The 17981-nt window shown below is 39.0% G+C and overlaps 1 protein-coding gene across 10 annotated transcripts in view; it reads left to right on the forward strand.

Moving 5' to 3' along the window:
• ARID1B (AT-rich interaction domain 1B) overlaps nucleotides 1-17981 on the forward strand; it is a 670312-nt gene that overhangs the window by 154360 nt on the left and 497971 nt on the right. For all 10 annotated transcript variants that reach the window (XM_060241209.1, XM_060241219.1, XM_060241263.1 and 7 more), the window contains exon 3: nucleotides 4301-4447. In XM_060241209.1, coding sequence (XP_060097192.1) covers nucleotides 4301-4447 — 147 coding nt within the window. The remainder of the gene's footprint in view (nucleotides 1-4300; nucleotides 4448-17981) is intronic.

The following is a 17981-nucleotide window of genomic DNA, read 5'->3' on the forward strand; positions in this document are numbered from 1 at the left end:
GTGAGGAGGGAGCACAGAGGGTAAAATGGTGTGTCCCCTGAAAATCCTTGTAGGTTCTCTAATATGCAACTTAGCCTGGCCTCAAGGCTAGCACCATGCAGAGTTTTCCCAGAGATGGGCTTGCCAGAAGGAGAGAAAGGTGTAGAAAGGGGTGCAGATAAAAGGTAGATTGGCTAGTGATTGAGAAGGAAACAGGAAAATGAAAGAGGCTTTTTGGGCTTCCAGGAAAGCAAAAGAAAGAATGTGTGTGGGGTGGGGTGGGGGAATGAGATCCCCCCCCCCCCTAGTTCCTAGCAGGTCCCCTGCTTATATGTATCTATTCATGTGAGCATGTATATTCATCTGCATTAGTTGTGTTTCTGTCAAAAAATGAAGGAATTTATAATGACATAGATTACCATTTGTGGCAGACAGGTTTTGTTCATTAATGACAATGAAATCATGTTGTTTTTTCATGAAAGTAAGGATAACAGTTTCTTCGATATGATTGAATGTTTTGTTGCAGTAGATTTATTTATTTGGTTCTCACTGCGAAAACTGGAAAATTTATTCAGAATTTCAGTACATCAAAAATATGTTGGCACATAAAATGCAAGTTCTTCAGTTTCTTCCAAGATTGATACTAGTATGTTGTGCATATTGCAGAGCTAAAATATTTTAAGATCACAGCAGTCAAGTTGATCTTGCAACATTCCATATTCTTCAGAGATTTACAGCACATTTGATTTTAAATAAATCTAAACTTATCATTATTAATGCATTTAATGGTGAATTATAGAATTGATGTTTGCAAATATTAGCTAGTTAAATAGTGCAAATCATCTAGGGAATGGTGTGCCACAAAAGTTGAATAGGCATGATCCAGATAATCTGATGTGAAAGAACTCCAGTATAAAAATAGGTATATGCGAACTAAACTTTGTGTTTAAGCTTTGCCATTTCACAGAATAAATCATTCCCACAAACAAACCACCCTCCGCATCAAGTTAGGCTTAGAATCATAGAGTTCGAAGGGATCTCCAGTGTCACCTAGTCCACCCCCCTGCACAATGCAGGAAACTCACAAATACCTCCCTCTAAATTCACAGGATCTTCATCGCTGTCAGATGGCCATCTAGCCTCTGTTTAAAAACCTCCAAGGAAGGAGAGCCCACTACCTCCCGAGGAAGCTCGTTCCACTGAGGAATCGCTCTGACTGTCAGGATGTTCTTCCTAATGTTGAGCTGGAAACTCTTTTGATTTAATTTCAACTCATCGGTTCTGGTTCTACCTTCTGGGGCCACAGAAAACCATTCTGCACCATCCTTTATATGACATCTCACAACCTGAGTTCAATTCCAGTGGAAGCTGGATTTTTTTTATTTATTTATCTATCTATCTATCTATCTATCTATCTATCTATCTATCTATCTATCTATCTATCTATCTATCTATCTATCTATCTATCTATCTATCTATCATCTATCTATCTATCTATCTATCTATCTATCTATCTATCTATCTATCTATCTATCTATCTAGGATTTATATCCCGCCCTTCCCACTAGGTGGCTCAGGGCGGCTTACAACATATAAAACTAACATAAAATCTAAGATTAAGCATTAAAATTAACATTACATAATTCAGGTAGCTAAGGTTGACTCAGCCTTCCATCCTTCCGAGTTCGGTAAAATGAGTACCCAGCTTGCTGGGGGGGAAAGTGTAAAGATTGCGGAAGGCAATGGCAAACCACCCCATTAAAAAGTCTGCTGTGGAAACGTTGTGAAAGCAACGTCACCCCAGAGTTGGAAACGACTGGTGCTTGCACAGGGGACCTTTGCTTTCCTTTATATGACAGCCCTTCAAGTACTTGAAGATGGTGATCATATCACCTCTCAGCCGCCTCCTCTCCAGGCTAAACATCCCCAGCTCCTTCAACCTTTCTTCTTATGACTTGGTCTCCAGACCCCTTACCATCTTCGTCGCCCTACTCTGGACCTTTTCCAGCTTGTCTATATCCTTCTTAAAATGTGGTGCCCAAAACTGAACACAGTACTCCAGGTGAGGTCTTACCAGAGCAGAGTAAAGCGACACCATCACTTCACATGATCTGGACACTATACTTCTGTCGATACAGCCCAAAATTGCATTTGCCTTTTTAGCCACCACATCACACTGTTCAGAATATGATCTACTAAGACCCCTAGATCCTTTTCACACATACTACTGCTAAGACAAGTCTCCCCCATCCTATAACCATGCATGGGATTTTTCCTACCTAAATGCAGAACTTTACATTTATCCCTGTTAAAATTCATTTTATTGGTTTCAGCCCAGTTTGCTGTCAATGTCATCCTGTATCCTGTCTCTGTCTTCTATTGTATTTGCAACCCTCCCAATTTAGTATCATCGGCAAATTTAATAAGCATTCCCTCTATTCCTTCATCCAATCATTTATAAAGATGTTGAACAAAACAGATCACAGGACAAATCCTTGAGGTACTCCGCTTGTCACTCCTCTCCAAGAGGATGAGGAACCATTCACAAGCACTCTTTGGGTGTGATCTGTCAACCAGTTACAGATCCACCTAATGGTTGCAGGATCCAAACCACATTTTACCAACTTGTCAAAAAGGATAGTATGTGGAACCTTATCAAAAGCCTTACTGAAATCAAGATAAATAATGTCTACAGCATTCCCCTGATCCAGCAGGGTAGTCACTTTCTCAAAAAAAGAGATCAGGTTAGTCTGACATCTAGTCCAGACATCTATTTCCTACATTGACCAGCGAGATTCTTTAAGGATTCTTCTTTATTTGTTAATTTTATATTTATTTAAAATACTTTATCATACCTTTCCATTACTTATGCTCCCCATTCCACCAGTGAATTTCCCTTGGGAGTTGCAGTGGTTTCCCTGCTGACCCCTTTCTCCTCAGGCACCCTCCTGCCACACCCCCTCTATCACTGTATTCCACCAACCAATGAAGATCTTTTGTTTTTGTTTGACTTTTGCATATTGATCCTCCTTCCTATTTACATGTTGAATTGCTGTAATATATATGCATTCATTTAAAAGTTTGTCTTTAATGTCTTTTTAACTTTGTGCCTCCCTGAGTGCATTATCTTTGTGATGCCAGAGGAAGAAGCAATAAGGGGCTGAAAGTATTTAGGCACTAACAGTACACATGTACTCTGCTAGTGGCAAAGTGGCATTCTATGTGGTATTTTGTTTCTGTAGGCTTAAATTTTTGTGCTTATTTTATCCACTTGCTATAATGGGAATTAAGGATAATCCTCCAGATTACCAAAAGCACTGATCCCAACTGCTTTTGAAGGAACTCAACAAATTTATTTATGTATAATGCATTGTAGGCCTATAGTCTCTCCATGCAGCAACCCCAGCAGCCATTAAACAATAACATAGCTCCTTATTCCCAGACAGTGCCAAACATTAACTCTTTCTTACGTGTAACTGTACCACAGTCCTACCCAACACATTTTCTAGTCAGCAGGAACAAATCAAATGTTGTGGTCTCTTTATACCCCTCATGAGCTATGCTTATGTGTTTCTGAGAAAACTGATTCATTGGAACATTGTTTACTGGAATCTCTTTTTCTCAAATGTGCAAGATTTGTGGATTATTCCATTCCCAAGTGGGATGATAGGTGCATCAGTGGGAGAAAAATTGGGAAGACTTTTTGCAGACATTACTTTGATTGTTGCAAATTTTTTTCTGGATGTTATAGCAAGTAGGAAATGATTTTAAGATGATTATTTAGACAGATCTGGTCTACTCCTACTGTGAATGTGTGACCAGAAAATGAGAGATTGCCATGCCATTCTGTTGGCACTTTAGGGCAATTTCCCATTTCCTGATGGGAACAGATGGACTCAGCATCTCTGGTCAGTAGTACCTACCATGCCAACTTGTGATGAAGCCCTGTGTGCAAGTGGCTTTGAAATGTAGAGCATATGGGCCCAATCAAATATTTAATTAGTAAATATTGATTGATTTGGAAATTTCTGAGATGCAAATATTTGATTCAGAAAACCAGTGTTATAAAACTTAGAATATTTTAGAAATGAGAGTTATAATTGTAGGAATGGACATTATTCTTTTAAAGCTTTGAGTTGCTGACACTTCCTCTCTCCCTTCTTAATTTGTTTGGAAGTTACAATAAAGTTTTGTTTTTTTGCACCACTCAGACAGCAGTTGGGGTCCTTTGAAAATTATCTGAGACTACATCTTTGTAAATGACTGTAAGATAATAGAAAATGCCTTAACTTACATCAGCTTTGATTATTTTTTCTATCAGATGCCACCTCAGTATGGTCAACAAGGTGTAAGTGGCTACTGCCAACCGGGCCAACAGCCATATTACAACCAGCAACCACAACCTCAGCATCTGCCTCCACAGGCCCAATATCTGTCGCAGGCCCAACAGAGGTACCAGACACAGCAGGTAAGCCCTGCGTTTCACCTCCACATACACACCATATTGACAGTTCCTAAATACAATTAAAAACAATTAAAGAGAGAAGAAAGCAGTCTTGTTTGTATTTTAGATTGCACTGTTGGTAGTGGGGGGAGAGATGCCTTGACAGTTATGGTGATGGACAGCTATTGACAGTTATAGACAGTTGACAGGCTTGACAGTTATGGTCCAGGCATCTCTGTAGCTAGGAAGGAGGAAGAAGTGCTCTTGGACAGATACAGAGCATCCCTATCAAACTGGGAGGGATAATGTGCTATTCCTTTGATGTGTTAACATCTTTTGGTTGAAGAATCCAGGTTTGCGCTCCAAAGTTTGTACCCAGGTTGGCTGAAGGCCCCAGAACACACTGGTGGGGACTGAGAACTGGAATTGTTTCTTTGTTTGGGGGGATTTTTGTTTTGGAAACCCTTTGGAGCTTGTGTTTTACCATGAAGAATGACAGGGGGGAATGATGGTAAAAAAAAGTTGCAGAACCACTAGGGCCAGGGGCACCCTTCAACTGCCAGAGATCAGGTATATGACGGGTTGTCAGTATTTTAGTTAGCAATGATCTTTGTGTTAGTTTTCCTTAGCAAATGTTTGAGTCTTGTAGAAATAAAGTTTAACTTGAGAGAGTCTGCACAATTCCTCACCCACCTGCCTGACTACTTGGTATGCTATCAAATGACACTCTTGTGAGGTTGGCTTTGAGCAATCCATGTGTGTGTGAGAGAGGGATTGGATTTTACCTGGAGTGCTGGTGGTGGCAGTAAAGAGGAACAAACAGTCACTAGTCTGACAGAGACCATGACAATCACTAATACCTTTGCCATGTGTTATCTTGGAATTACACATTCTGTGTCAAAACTGTGCTTCTGTGGCTTTATTTTTAGGTAATTTTTTTGTCAACACACAAAAATAGTTCTTCATTCATCAAGTAATTAAAAGTGAGATTTCTAGCCAGTGAACATAGTGTTCATTTTTGCTCTTCTCTGCAGTCCCTCACTGGGACTACACATGAGCAGACCTGCCCCAGAATGTAGTACAGCAAAAAAAGGGGAGAGGAAGTCCACGGGGCGCAATGTGCTGGAACCTTTGGGACTGTTCCTGCCCAGCCATATGCTCTGGTGCAGTCACAGCCCCCTTACCTGAGTTATTTTTTTCACCACTGAAGGAGTTAGTTGTTTTCAGCATACCCTCTTCTCAAAAACTGCTCACTTTTTCAGATACAGCTAGAATGTGAGTCCACCTGTCCTTATATCTTAGAGAGTGGAGTGATTTCAAATGCCAAATGACAATAGCAGAATAACAACAACAAAAACCCCTTTCCAACCTTTTACAAGCCACAGCTAGTCACAACAACAACCCTATCAGTAATATTTATAACTTTTCTGAGCATACTCTCACAATTTAGCAGAGGATTCTGTCCTTTCAAGAGGATTATTCTTTTTCTCCATTAAACCCATACAGCCGATATAGCTCTGTGGAGACTGGAGGCCTTTTTCCGCTGTCTGTGTTTAAAGGAATACTTTCTCCACAGAACAGAACACTCTTGGACAGACAGCCTCCTCACAACTTCAGCTGCTAAATACCCGCTGCCTCATTCTTTCACAAATGAACAGTATAAGGGTGACCAGATAGGTCCCACTCAAAACTATGGAAAGAAAGATTCCATGTGGCCTCCACTTGAAGGCCGCAACACCAAACTGGAATGCTTCCATTCCACCAAACTGGAATGCTTCCAAGCTGAAATAATCAACAAAAAACACTGCTTCCATAGGCCCAAACTGAAATAATCAACAAAAAACACTTCTGCACCTCTAGCTGCAGAATCTTGTCAGCAAAAGTTCTACTTGGTGAGCTACTGGTATTAAAGTTGTGAACTACTGGCATTGAAGTTGTGAGCTACTGTGTAAATTAGTTTGCTTTGGGGCCATCCTTCCTGAGCTAAGAAAAAAACTGTGTGAGCTGGAGGCTAAAAATCCGTGAGCTAGCTCACACGAACTCAGCTTAGAGGGAACAGTGCTCAGGATCCAATCTGAGCTGCACGGAGAAGAATGCCATAAGCAGCCTGAAAAATATTTTGGATGTTATAATAAAAACAAGCTGACAAGGAATGAGCCATTGTCATAATGGATAAAACTATAGGTATGAAGCTGAGTGACAGCTCTCAAACATCAGTTTCTGTAGGCCAATATCACCAGACCCCGCAGATCAATACCTGCAAGAACTCAACAAAATCATGAAGAAATTACCAACACATATACAGGAACAAACTTATATGCATACATGCTGAGAAACCTAGGCCGTTTTCCCACTTACCTTACCCCGGAGCGACGTCCCTCTTCACCGCGCTGCGTCTGCGCGGATTTCGCACAAACTGCTGCGCAGCACCAGGAAGAGCCGCGTAGTCCCGAACTTTTGCGTCGCAAATGTAAACCTGCTTTTTGGTGGTTTACATTTGTGACGCAAAAGCCCCGGGACTACGCGGCTCTTCCTGGTGCTGCGCAGCAGTTTGTGCGAAATCCGCGCAGACGCAGCGCGGTGAAGAGGGACGTCGCTCCGGGGTAAGGTAAGTGGGAAAACGGCCCTAGACTGGGCACTTCCTGCCTTCTACTGAAGATACTTTAACCTGGCAACAGTGGATGTCCCATTGCCTCAAGCATAGGCATCATCACTGTAGAAGTATCAGGATATATGGATTCCCTCCTGAGACCGTATGTTACTAATACCCCCAGCTATGTCTGCGGTGCTCACAGACTTCCTAAGAAACTGCAGTCCATTGACCATCTCCCAGAAAACAGCATTCTAGCTGCCATGGATGTTGTCTCTGTACACCAACATCCCCCATAAGGATGGACTACAAGCCATTAGAAATATCATCCCTGACAACACCACAGCAGATCTTGCCACTGAACTCTGCATGCTTATTCTCACCCACAATTACTTCAGGTTTGGTGAGAACTTACGCCTTCACATTAGTTGCACAGCCATGAGCACCTTGCATGGCTCCGCAGTATGCCAGCATATTCATGGTAGATCTAGAACAGTGTTTTCTAAACACCTACGCATTGGCATCTCCCCTTTTTTTGAGATTCATTTTCATTCTCTGGACCCGTGGCAAAGAAGTCCTCAAGAGATTTCACCAGCTTCCAACAACTTCCATCCCACCATCAATCTAAACGTGAATTACTCTACAAAAGAAATAAACTTCCTGGACACCACAGTATGGATACACGAGGGACACGTAAGTACCACATTATGCCAGAAACTGACAGATAAAGCAAATGTAGGTATATGCCTCCAGTTACCACCCCAACCACATCAAACAATCTATTTTCTATAACCCAGCCCTATGTTATAAGTTCTAGGAAAAAAAGCACAAAGGAAAAAAACCCAAAGGAAAAACCCCACGGACATAAATGCTCACAGTAAAAAAGCTCCCATGGAAACATGCTCACATGGAAATAAACCCGCATGGAAAGAAGCCTGCACGGAAAAAAGCCCACATGGAAAGAAGCCCACATGGAAAAAAGCCCCCATAGATGTTTGTAATTGTGGAATAAGGTTGCCATGGAATAAAGAATAGGGTTGCCAAGTCCAATTCAAGAAATATCTGGGGATTTTGGGGGTGGAGCAAGAAGCAAGGTTGTGACAAGCACAATTGAACTCCAAAGGGATGGTCATCACATCTAAAGGGACCATGCTCCTTTTAAATGCCTTCCCTCCACAGGAAATAATGAAGGATAAGGGCACCTTCTTTTGGGGCTCATAGAATTGGACCCCTGGTCCAATCCTTTTGAACCTTAGAGGGTATTTTGGGGAGAGGCACTGGATGTTATGCTGCAAATTTGGTGCCTCTACCTCAAAAAACAGCCCCCCAGAGCCCAAGATACCAGTGGATTAATTTATCCATTATACTATTTTTAATTCATTCCAACTATCTTTATTGATTTCTTCCTTTTAGATATTTGCCAGAGTTAGTCCTGCTTAGATTCTTAGATCTATGAGGCCTTAACTACTTCCACTATTTAAAGAAGAGAAGCTATCACAGAGCAGGCAGTATTTTACCTAACCCAAAAACCATACATTTTGACATTCCTGAAAAGTATAGGCAACTGATACTTCACGATTCTGATGTGGAAAAATCCAGACAGAATTCTGGTTTTACGTGATAGAGATCTTATGCTTGAATTAAACAAAGATACCATCTATGGAGATGGCACCTTTGATAAAGTGCCAAATATGTTTTACTAGCTGTACACATGGCATGCCAAGGTGGGTAATTCATATCCACCATGTACTACATTTTACTTCAAAAAAAGAACATGGACACCTATAATAAAATGTTTGAAAGAATGAAGCTATTGATTCCAGATAAACTGTTGTGGGGGCACAATGCTCTTAATTCCTTGTTCCGTTTCAGTCATCCCAATGTGTGGTCTCTATTGGATGGACTTCAGAGGGACCTGCCTTGTCACAAACTAATGTTGGCTAATGCACAGGCAGGTCACCTAGATGTGAAGAAGAGGAAATATGAGGCACTACTTTACATGGTGGCCGCTTCTGTGCAACAATATGAGCATGTGGAAGATAAACTTAGTTGCTTAAGGAGATTGGCTAATTTGCAATGAAGAATTATATCTGAGTTATTATTGTTGTTAAATAATTGATACTTTTACTATTAGGGTAAGATAATGTTACTATTTTGTTATGGTCACTGGGTGTACCGCAATGTATTAACTTTAAAAAGTTTGGTTGTAAATTAATAAAGTTAAAGTATTTAATTTTATTTAAATATATATTTCTATGTAGAGTTTAATTTTGTTATTATTGTTTTTCCTTTTTAGTAAAGTTCATTAATAACAAAATGGTCATTTCTTGTTGCATGTGAATATGAAATATTTTAATCCTAAAATAACTATAAAAATAACAAAATGGTCACTTTTTGTTGCATGTGAATATGACTTATTTTATTCCTAAAATATCATAAAATATTATTAATAGTTATCCACAATTATAAACATCTGTGGTGTTTTACATATTTTTCCTTTGTGCTTTTTTCCGGTTACCGTTATAGTCACATCTGCTGCAACCCCCCAGACAGAGATACTCACTTCAAGGATCTACAGCAGGCATTTTTGCAACTACAATATCCTCCTGATATGGGGAAAAAGATTATTGGAAAGGCCAGAATGATACCCAGGGATAGCTTGATACAAGAGAAGCCAAAAGAAAATGACAGAACACTACTATTGGTGGTTACATAAAACACACAACTCAAGCCAGTCTACAGTATTATTAACAAGCTATAACCAATGCTGGATACTGACACTTACTTCACACAGTAACTGGGAGGGGGGGGGGGCTTTTCTTGTTTACAGACAGCCTACTAACCTATAACAATTTCTCACCTGCAATGATAACCTACTTAACTGTAACATGAGCTCTGGTTCCAAGGCATGCAGCAAACCAAGTTGCCAACTTTTAAAGTAACAAAGTAACATCAGCCATACCCTCTTAGGTTTATAATCCTGCTTGGCCTCTAATATGATTTATGCCATCACATGTCAACAGTGTCCTTCTGCCTTCTACGATGGACAAACAGGCCAGTCCCTATGACAAAGAATAAATGGACATAAGTCCGACAATAGAAACCACAACATTCAAAAATCAATGAGGGAACATTTTAACCTTCCAGTACATTCAGTTGCTGACCTAAGAGTAGCAGTGCTCTTATAAAGGGATTTCAAAGAGAGATTAGAAAGAGAGATGGCTGAATTGCAACTGATAATGAAGCTCAAAACAATACAGTCTTCAGCAGTGGCCCCCAACTTTTTTTTCAGTGTCAAACAATTTATTCATTTACAATATATTGTTACAATAATCTTTAAAAATGTTTTAAAAATAATACCAAATATAAACAATACATCGCTTTCCCCCCTCTCCACTCCCCCCCCCCCCTTTATTGACCTCTGCCGGTGTTTACTAAAAATTAAGAAAAAGAAAGCAAGGTAATTTAACAAATCAAGGAACTCCATTTTAAAACCTTATAGCAATACGGAAGAAATTAAAACAAAAAAGTTCATCTTCATTTTTCAAAGAGAAATTTTCGCTTTATAGACTTTGTAAGCTATAGTCCATTATTCCATTCAACTTTTATCCAAAAATCGCTGTGTCCCCTTACTTTCCATTGTTTTTCAATATCGTTTTGAAATTTCTCCCTGTCCTTCCTAAACTTCTCCAAATCATAGTCTTTTAAGATTCTTGTAAGTTTATCCATCTCACTCCATGGCAAAACTTTTAAAAACCAGTCTTTTATCTTGCTTCCATGACTGTGCATACAATGTCCTTGCAACTGAAAGCAGGTACCACACCATCGTTCTATCTTGTTTCAGAAAACTTTTCATTTGTAATCCCAACAAAAAAAGAGTCTGGAGACCTCTTAATGTCATAGCCCCAAATTCTTGACATTTCTTTCTGGATCATTTGCCAAAATCGTTTTGCTTTTTTGCAGGTCCACCACATATGGTAGAAATATCCTTCATGTTTTTTACATTTCCAACATCTATCTGACATCTGATTGTTTATTTTTGCCAGTTTCTTAGGTGTCATGTACCATCTATACAACATTTTAAAACAGTTTTCTTTGATGTTATAACATGTCGATATCTTCATAGAGTTCTTCCATAGATACTCCCAAGATTCCATTTGTATTTCTTTGTTAAAATTTTGCCCATTTTATCATTTGAGATTTAACTACTTCATCTTCTGTAGACCACTTCAATAATAATTTATAAGTCCTTGAAATCAGTTTTTCATTTTCGCCCAACAGCTTTTTTTCTAATTCTGTTTGCTCCTGTCTTATACCTTCATTTTTAATGTCCTGTTCCACCAAGCTCTTAATTTGTTGTAATTGAAACCAATTAAATTTGTATTGTAATTCTTTGGCTGATTTTAGTTCCACCTTTCCTCCATGTATTTTTAATAATTGGTTATACGTTAACCACATCCCTTCACTTGTCTCTGAGGATAATTTAATTACTTCAGTTGGTACAGTCCATAGTGGCTTTCTCTCATCACCATATTTTTTGTATTTTAACCAAGTACTTAGCAAATTTCTTCTTATATAATGGTGTGAGAAAAAACCATCCATCTTATTTTTCCCATACAACATATAAGCATGCCAACCAAAGATATTTCCATGGCCTTCTAAAGCCAACAGTTTCTTATTTAAGAATGTCATCCACTCTTTGATCCAAACCAAACTCACTGCATCATGGTACAATTTTAGATCCAGAAGTTGAAAACCTCCCCTTTCTTTTGCGTCAGTTAAAATTTTCATTTTAATCCTTGGTTTTCTTCTCACCCATACAAATTCTGAAACTTTTCTTTGCCATTTGGTAAATTGTTTATTGTCCTTCACTATTGGAATTGTTTGAAATAAAAACATAATTCTTGGTAGAACATTCATTTTAATTGCAGCAATTCTGCCCAGCAAAGACAAATTCAGTTTATTCCATGTAATCAAATCTTCATCAATTTTCCGCCAAAGCTTTTCACAATTATTTTTGTAGAAATCTATATTTTTCATGGTAACTTCCACACCTAAATATTTTATTTTTGAAGTGACCTCACATTCTGTTACACTTTGCAGTTCCTCCTGTCGACTCTTTGACATATTTTTACACAATTTTCAATTTTTCTTTATTTATATAAAAGCCAGCCAATTCCCCATACTCCTCCAGCAATGTCACAGTTAACGGATTTTCATTAATAAATCATCAGCAAACGCTCTATATTTATAGAAAAACCCTCTCAATTTCAGCCCCTCTATCTCTTTATCATCTTGTATTTGTCTGATCAAAATCTCTGTCATTATTAATATCAATGGAGATAGAGGGCAACCTTGCCTTGTTCCTTTCCCGACCTTCATTGTCAAATCTGCATTTATACAAATTTTTGCTTGCTGTTCAGTGTATATTGCTTTAACCATTCTTATAAAATCTTCTCCTAATCCCAATTTCTCCATCACTGCAAACATAAAATCCCAATTCAAATTATCAAAGGCCTTCTCTGCATCCGCAAAAAATAATGCCACTTCCCTTTCCGGGTGCTTCTCATAATATTCAACAATATCAATAACCATTCTAATATTATCTCTAATTTGTCTCCTGGGTAGAAATCCTGCTTGTTCTTCTTTGATAAAGTTATTCAAATGGTGTTTGAGTCGTTCTGCTAGTATCCTAGCGTATATTTTATAGTCATTATTAAGTAATGAAATTGGTCTATAATTTTTTACATTTATTGTGTCTCTATCTTCCTTTGGTATCAGCGAAATTGTAGCTTCGTTCCATGTAGTTGGAATTATCCCATCAATCCTTATGATGTTCATCAACTTCTGGAATTTAGGCACCAATGTCTCTGCGAGGACTTTAAAAATTTTTGCAGTAAAACCTTCTGGACCCGGTGCTTTTCCCATTTTCATTGAATTTATGGCTGCTTCAACTTCATTTTTTCCAGTTGGTTCATTTTATACCTTTTCCATATTATCTGTTAAGGGATTTACTTGAATTTTCCATAAATATGCATCTATTTTACTTTTATCCACCTTTTGAGCTTGAAATAACTTAGCATAATATTTGTAAAATTCCCTTTTAATTCCTTCTTGATCAACAATTTCTTTATCTCCCGATATAATTTTGTTTACAAATTTTTTTTCCCTTTTTTTCTTCATTTGCCAAGTCAGGTATTTTCCAGGTTTATTTGCTCCTTCAAAAGATTTCTGTTGAAGTCTCTTAAGGTTCCTTTCAGCTTCTTTATTTAATGAATGTCTGAATTGATTCTGCAATATTGTAATTTCCCATATTATTTTCTTTTTCCCTGGTCTTTTTTTCAGTTCCTTTTCTTTTTTCCCAATCTATTTTTGAATGTCCAACATTTGTTTCTCCTGGGCCTTTTTATCCTTTTTATCCATTGTAATTAAAATGCCTCTCATTACTGCTTTGTACGCATCCCACACAGTTTGAAATTGCATGTCCTCCTTTTCATTTATTTGGAAGAAAGCTTTAGTTTCTTTTTCAAGAGACACAACTATCTCAGATTTCTGTAGCAAATCTTCATTTATTCTCCATCTCCTGATCTTTTTCACACTCTTTGCTGACCACATCAATGGATTATGATCAGTTCCAACTTTAGGAAGAATCTTTATTTTTTTTGTCATAAATTCTAGATCTTTTGTCATCCATAACATATCAATTCTTGAGAAAGAGTTATACCTAGCTGAAAAGAAGGTATAGTCCTGCACCTTAGGATTAAATTTCCTCCATATATCTTCTAAACTTTCTTGTTTTACTAAATAAAAAAAAATGACTTTGGTAACTTCCCCTCCTTATTCTTTTCCCCTGGTTTCCCTGATCTATCCAGATCATTAACAATTGTTCCATTAAAATCTCCCATTACCATTATTTGTTCATAAGTCACTTGATCTAGTTGTTGCACAATATCTTTAAAGAAGGAGTCTTTCGCCCCATTAGGAGCATACAGTCCCAACAGCAATGTCTTTTTGTCATTTATTGTCACTTCCACAGCTAAATATCTTCCTTTATTGTCCTTAAAATCAATTTTGGATCCAAATCCTGTTTAACATAAAAAATCACTCCCCTTTTTTTCTCCTTAGCCAAGGAAAAAAGTTCTTTACCTAATTGTTTATTCCATAAAACTTTGTAATGCACTTATTTAATATGTACTTCTTGTAGACAAATTATGTTACATTTTTGTTTCTTAATCCAACGAAATGTAGCCTTTCTTTTTTGTGGTGAATTTAGTCCATTTACATTTCAAGATAATAATTTGTAATCCATAATGGTTCTTCTTTTATTCTGTATCATCAAAGTCCCTGTAATCCTAAAAAAAACTTTTTCATAGCTTGAACATTATTAATCATAATCCTTTTGCCTCCATGTTCAAAGCTTAAGCCTTCTGGTAGAATCCATCTGTATCGCACATTTCTGTCTCGCAATTTATCAGTCAGTTTCTTATATAATCTTCTGTCATTTATGACCCTTTTTTGCAATTCTTTCATAATTCTCACTCTACTTTCATCCACTTCCAAAGCTTTTTCAAATTGTTTACTTAGGATTCTTCCCACCATATCCCTTGACACAAATCTTACTACCACATCTCTTGGTAGCTTATTTTTTTTTTTGGCATACATTGAGTTGATTCTATATAATCATAAATATGACTAGAATGTCCAGGATCCATATCCAGAAACTCAGCAATTATTCCTGTTATGTATGTCTTCAAATCCAATTCTTCATTTTCAGGCACTCCTCTCAAACGTATCTGGTTTTCCATTAGTTTACAGTCTTGTAGAACTACTTTCTCCTGCAACTTGTTAATCATGGAATCTTGACCTTTCACTTTATTTTCCACAATGTGTACTTTGTTTAATGTTGCTTGTGAGTCTTTTCTGAGATCCTCAATCTCCATCCTCAATTTCCATCTTTACTGCTTCTGCACTTATTTTAATGTCCTTCTTTAACACTTTAACATTGTCAGTTATTAAACTTTTCATCACTTTAACTAATCTCGCCTCCATGGCATCAAGTTGTTCTTGCACTGCTTTTGCCATCTTTACTTCTTCCAATGTATTGGCCCTCTGATGGAGGTTCGGTCCCACTCTATACTCAACATTACTGTCCTCCCATAGCAAATATAGGCTCTTGACTTGATCTCACCAAATTATAATTTGCAATTTGAAGAACACAGTAGCAACTTAGCAAAAAAAGACTTCCAGTATCATAGGGAAAGGAAAGGCTCTTGGGCCCCGTCCCTATCACACTGCACACCTGCAGCAGCAAGGAGACGGGAACCAATGGCAATAGGGACTTCCCTCATGCCATGCCACTACCCTTACCAGCACTTCGGTGGGGTCTTCAGAAGGCTTTGAAGTGCCAGCAGCAGTTACACTGCAGTGCCTCAACCCCATGCATAGTTTTTGGGGCTACAGACGGGACCGAGTTTGAGCTAGAAGGGACTGCTTTGCCTGCAGCTAAGACCTGCTCTGCCCATCTTGAACTCCAATAATGTTGAAGCCATCTTAAATTTCACAGAGCTTGCCTAGGAGGAGGAGGAGGAGTACTTCGTTTTCTTTTCAGGAAACATCCTTGTTCAGGCAGAAAATGACTATGTGGTTGGGCCTTTTGGCTTCACAGTCTCCTGAAAGCATGATCTCAGACCTAGACCTTCCTTCTTCCCTGCCTTCCATCTCCATCCCGAAGTCTCAACTTGAGAAAGAAAAAGAAGTAGCTTATATCTTAGACCTGTTGGGTGGAAATGTACAGGCTAACTTAATGGTGTGGATTAAGGAGAAGATGAATAGAGAGATAAAAGAGGCTGTGAGTCAGTTCAACCAAAGCAGGAAAACTCCTCCCAGGCCCCCATCAGACAAAGAAGCCACTCCTCATCCTGCTCTACCTCCTGAAGTAGAAGATCTGTCTCAACATTTTCCCCTTCCCACCAGCTCAAGAGAAGGGCAGGCTCTTTTCAGGGAGGGAGCCCAGTTCTCTCTTGAATTACCATAATGAGGATTCTGAGGTGTCCAACTCATTTTCTAGGGAAGAGGGAGAACTGGCTGAGGAGGAAGAACATATGATCATCACTATGCAGACATGTCTCTCTTCTCAGGAAGTGTATGCTAAATTATTCCCCAAGGCATTATGTGCACTGGAGATTTCAAGTAGTACCAAGGAGAAGAAGGACCCAGATCCAATTTTACCAGAGGATTCAGACAAAGACCTACATAAATCATGGGTTTCCCCTCTGGGATTCCCTTCCCTGCAGTCTTTAACAAAGTAGTCAATACTAGTAAACCAAAATCTAACCATCCTATCATTTCCAAGTTTTACTCCTTGATGCCAGAGGCAGTGAAGAAATTCAAGCTGCCACTAGTCAATGATCCAGTAACAAACTTACCTTACCCATGTGACAGATGGATCGAACAGGCTCCACACAAGGACTTTGAAGCTTCATCTACAGTGCTGAGAGTTTCTATAGTCTGCTTCTTGTTTGCCACAGACATCTATTCCTGGGATCAGCAGACAGAAGACCTGGCATCAGCAGACAGCAGCTTACCCAAGGATCTGAAGGATAAATTATAGAAGAATGCCTTAGCTGCAGCCTTTGCAGCAGACACCTCTCTAGACTAGCTTTCAACCAGAGCTATGGCCTCCAGTGTCTCAGAAGGTTGGAAGTGGATCCCTTGGTGATGCCATGGTGGCCGGCGTATCCTTTAAGGAAATCAGCTTATTTGTAGAGGGTATGGACAGGTACTTCATAGAAGGGAAGGAGAAAAAGAAGTCTTTACTACTGAGGAAGAAAGAGGACAAATCCAGTAAACTGTTTTTTTCCTTTCAAGATTCCAAGAGATCTTCAGGCTTCACATCATCCAGGCCCTTCAAAGGAGATGTCAGTCCAAGCAACTGGGTAGCAACAGATCTGTTGCCCACAACAAATCTGGGCAGAGCAACAAGGGCCCCAAAAGAGCTCTTCAGCATGACTAAGCTGAATTTTTAAGCACCCCAAAAGTCAGAGGTTGCTTGCAATTATTTGCAGCCCACTTGAATCACAGTGTGACTGACAAGTGGGTTTTAGATTCTGTGACAAATGGCTGCTCTCTGAAATTCAGTGCAATACCTCTCAATTGGTTTCTCCAGGTACTGAGGAAGTACCCAAATAAGAAGCACCTTCTTTTTCAAAAGTTCATCCAACATCTTCTGGACATCAGGGCAATAGAACCTATGCCGGAGGCAAAAAGGACATTGGAGATGTCAGGGCCACTCTAGATCTCAGGTGGCTGAACAGGTGCATAAAGAGGAAGAAATTCAGAACAGAGACCCTTGTGAACAGAGACCCTTTGTAGCATCGATAAAAAGAGGAGAATTTTTGGTCTCGGTAGACCTACCAGAGGCTTATCTACATATACCCATTCTAGAAGCTCATCAGAGTTTTCTGAGATTCACATATGATAGGAAACACTTCTAATACCATGCCCTTCCCTTTGGTCTGAAGACAACCCCAAGGACAATTACCAAAATTCTGGTGGCACACCTGAGGACCCAAGGGCTATCACTGTTTCTTTACCTGGATGGATCAGGGTACCATCCCTTCTACAAGGCACAGAGAATGTGAGCCAGACAGTAGCCTACCTATAGGAACATTATTTCATGGTAAATTGGAAGAAGAGCAGTTTACATGTGATACAGACTATCCTGCATTTGGGATCATTGATCACTGTTCAGGAGAAGGTATACCTGTCAGCAGAGAGACAACAGAGAAGCTACAAAATCTCTATCGTGCCCATTCCTTAAGAAAGGTGGCTACCTCAGCAGCCCATATATATCTTTCCATTCTTTAGAGATCATTTAGAGGGCTGCTACTTGGTGTTTGGTGCCCTAATTTACTAGGCACTACAGGATAAAGTGGTTTTAACTGAAGTGGCCTTAGGAGGGTCCTACAG

This window comes from Heteronotia binoei, chromosome 1, assembly GCF_032191835.1.
Source record: "Heteronotia binoei isolate CCM8104 ecotype False Entrance Well chromosome 1, APGP_CSIRO_Hbin_v1, whole genome shotgun sequence".
NCBI classification, from domain to species: Eukaryota; Metazoa; Chordata; class Lepidosauria; order Squamata; family Gekkonidae; genus Heteronotia; species Heteronotia binoei.